This window comes from Morone saxatilis, unplaced genomic scaffold (genome assembly GCF_004916995.1).
Source record: "Morone saxatilis isolate NCDOM2014 unplaced genomic scaffold, NCSU_SB_2.0 Contig17, whole genome shotgun sequence".
NCBI classification, from domain to species: Eukaryota; Metazoa; Chordata; class Actinopteri; family Moronidae; genus Morone; species Morone saxatilis.
The window spans coordinates 22,846,051-22,849,124 of record NW_023339729.1 but is presented as its reverse complement, the minus strand read 5'-3'; the positions used below and the strand labels follow the sequence as shown (position 1 = coordinate 22,849,124).

Genomic DNA, 3,074 nt, shown 5'->3' with positions numbered 1-3,074 from the left:
TCATTATAATTTCTTTTCTCTTTATTTATCTGCTTATTTGGTGTTGAGGTAATCCAAAAGTAACAGAAAGTAATCTAGTTACTTTAATATTGTGATTACATTTTTAAAGTAACCTTCCCAACCCTGTACCCAGCCATGCATAAAAGATTGTTTCCACAATAGAGCAGTAAAGGTTAAAGGTCATAGCTTTAGATAACAGGAAAAGGTGATCCTGATAAACTGACTTTGCTTTATCACCCCCGCCCTCCGGTGACCGCGGGCGTCCCCTGACGGTGATCCCCGGTAGAGCACCTCCACATCGGTCTGACCGTCCCACCGCCGCCCGGAGGAGCTGCTCTTACCCAAGTTCACCAACCCGCTGGCTGTGTATGGAGAGTTTGGATAGGTTGTCCCAGTGTGTGTGTGCGTGTGTGTGTGTCTTTGCATTGCCCGCACTATTGTTTTGCTTTGGATGGACAGAGAGGCTTTCTGATCAACTTCAGATCTAATTTTCTAACCAGGACGGAATCAAACATTTGAACTTTTAGAACTTTTTGAACCTTTCCAGCCTTTGTTTCCTCTCTATCCAGATAGATTTTTTGTTGATGGCGCGGTCTAACCAAGATGGACACGAGTTGTCTGCCGGTTGGAGACTAGATAACGGCTTCCCTCATTACATCTGAATGTAGATTTTATTTAATTATCCGCTAAAAACGTGTTATTCATCAGCTGGATGTAACCGGACTGGGCCATTTCCACCCCAGAGGTCGCATCCTATAATGAACATTTTCCCACTGAAGTTTCGGTGAACTTTTCCCACGACTCGACATGTCGGGAGTGGTCCGCACCCTGAGTCGCTGCCTGCTCCCGGCCGAGGCCAGCCGGGACCCGGGCAGCAGCAAGGAGGGGAGCCGGGAGAGGGACGCGGCGCAGGAGAGGGAGGCGCGGCGCCGGAGCCGGGAGATAGACGCAATGCTCGCCCGGGAGAGGAGAGCCGTCCGCCGGCTGGTGAAGATCCTCCTGCTCGGGGCCGGGGAGAGCGGAAAGTCCACATTCCTCAAACAGATGCGCATCATTAACGGGCAAGAGTTTGATAAAAAAGCACTTCTGGATTTCCGGGACACCATCTATGAGAATATACTTAAGGTAAGTACAAGGTTTTCATGGGCAATAAATATATCTTAAGGCCTTCAGGGGAACTTTACAAGCTCTGAGTCCAAAGTTTAAAACCATATTTAGAATCTGTGTTGTCAACTCCTACTTTTGGCTTCTTGTTTTTATTTAAAATTGATCTTTTGTTTGTTAAAGCTCTCTTTTGGACTATAAAATCTACTATACTAAAACCATGGGAAAATAAGTAAACTCAGGCATGTGTGAGAAGCTGACATTTAGCCAGAGCTGAAAGATTACTCAATTAGGGCCTAATCAATTAGTCTTAGGAGATATATTGGCTAGAGTTGAAATTAGTCAATTAATCAATTAGAGAGGTAATCAGTAATAAATAACACAGTAGATTCATTGTTGAGGTCATTTTTCAAGAAGATATTGCCAAACATTCACTAGTTCCAGCTTCTCCAATGTGGAGATTTTGTGATTTTCTTCATCTTTTATAATGTGAACTTTATTAGTTTTTGACTGAGCTATTAACTGTTTCTGACATTTTATAGACCAAAGGATTGTTGATTAATTAAATAATCAGCAGTAGAAATAATCATTATCTGTGGACCTAATATTGATCCCACAGTTGAGGTTCACACACACACACACACACACAGAAAGGTTTGTTGACATAGTGCATATTTTTATCCCCGAAGCGTGTGTGTTGTCCCTTTGTTTGCTGTCATGGCTGGGCCTCCTTCACCAGCTAACAATACCAGACTATTCCTGAGGGATGAGCACATCCGCCCTGAGTGCCACACAGCCCAGACGAGGATGATAAGAGCCTGCACTTCTGCACAGACAAGGCAGCAGCGTACAATACCCTCCCCTATAACCAGCATACAGTGGCGGTGCTGTCTCAGGCCACATCATGAACAGGACCCCCCCCCATGCACACATTTCACCACCACTTAACCTCCTGAAAAACACACAATGCATGACGTTTAAGAGGACACAGGAGAGGCAAACAATCACATGACTTGAGGTGCAGCGTTTGTGCAGTAGTACGTAGAACCCTCTATCATATGAAACAACATGACACAGTATTACTATTATCGCTCTATTCATTTTCCAATTAATCCAATAATCATTGAGTCCATAAAATGTCAGAAAATAGAGAAAGATGTCCAAAGTGATGTAATCAAATTACTTGTTTTGTCTATGTGAATGTAAGTAACCCATTTACATTCACATAAAACTGCAACAAACATCAGACGATTATTTCCATCTTCAGATCAATCGAGCAGATTCTTTTCTAGATTCTTTGTTGTGAACAGTTTCCCAGGGTTGACTGTCTGAAAAAAAGGCTCACAATATTCAGTTTCCTGTCATAGAAAATGTAGAAAAGCTTCACATTTGACCAGTGACTCTATAAACAGTTTAGCGTGTGCAGTTTTGTTTCCTCCTATGTAGCTTTAAGGATGTTAACATCATCTTGTTCCACACTGTCTGTATCATATGAAGGGCTAAACCAAACATTTTCAGTTTACAGTCACATAAGACAAAGAAAATGATCTGATATTTTTGCTTGAAAAATTACTTTAATGATTGTCAGTTATCAGAATAGTTGCTGATTAGGTTTTTTCCCTGAACATGTACATTTAACCTTAACTTGTTCCAGCTCAAAGCTATATTGTGTGATGCTTACACAGAGTGAAATATTCCACCGCAAGACTTTGTTTGTTTTTATGGTGGCAATAGAAATATATCTATTGCACAATAGATGTCTTGTGCATCATGTTACACACTTCTTGCCAGAATTCAGCCTGACATTTAGTATCTTTGGAAACACTGGGATCTCCACGAGATCTCCACGAGATCTCCACGAGGGCGCCCTGGTAGCTCACCAGGTAGAGCTGGTGGCCCATGTTACCAGGGCTGAGTCCTTGCTGCAGCAGCCTGGGTTCAACTCTGACCTGTGGCCCTTTGCCATGTGT

At 42.7% G+C, this 3,074-nt stretch overlaps 1 protein-coding gene across 1 annotated transcript in view; it reads left to right on the top strand.

Annotated features, from left to right (window-relative positions):
- Positions 1–324: 324 nt before the first annotated feature.
- The window catches only part of LOC118326739 (guanine nucleotide-binding protein subunit alpha-12-like), a 21,011-nt gene continuing 18,261 nt past the window's right edge, over positions 325–3,074 (top strand). The window contains exon 1 of the mRNA XM_035659786.1: positions 325–1,125. Within this exon, the coding sequence (XP_035515679.1) occupies positions 808–1,125 (318 nt within the window). The 5' untranslated portion in view covers positions 325–807. The remainder of the gene's footprint in view (positions 1,126–3,074) is intronic.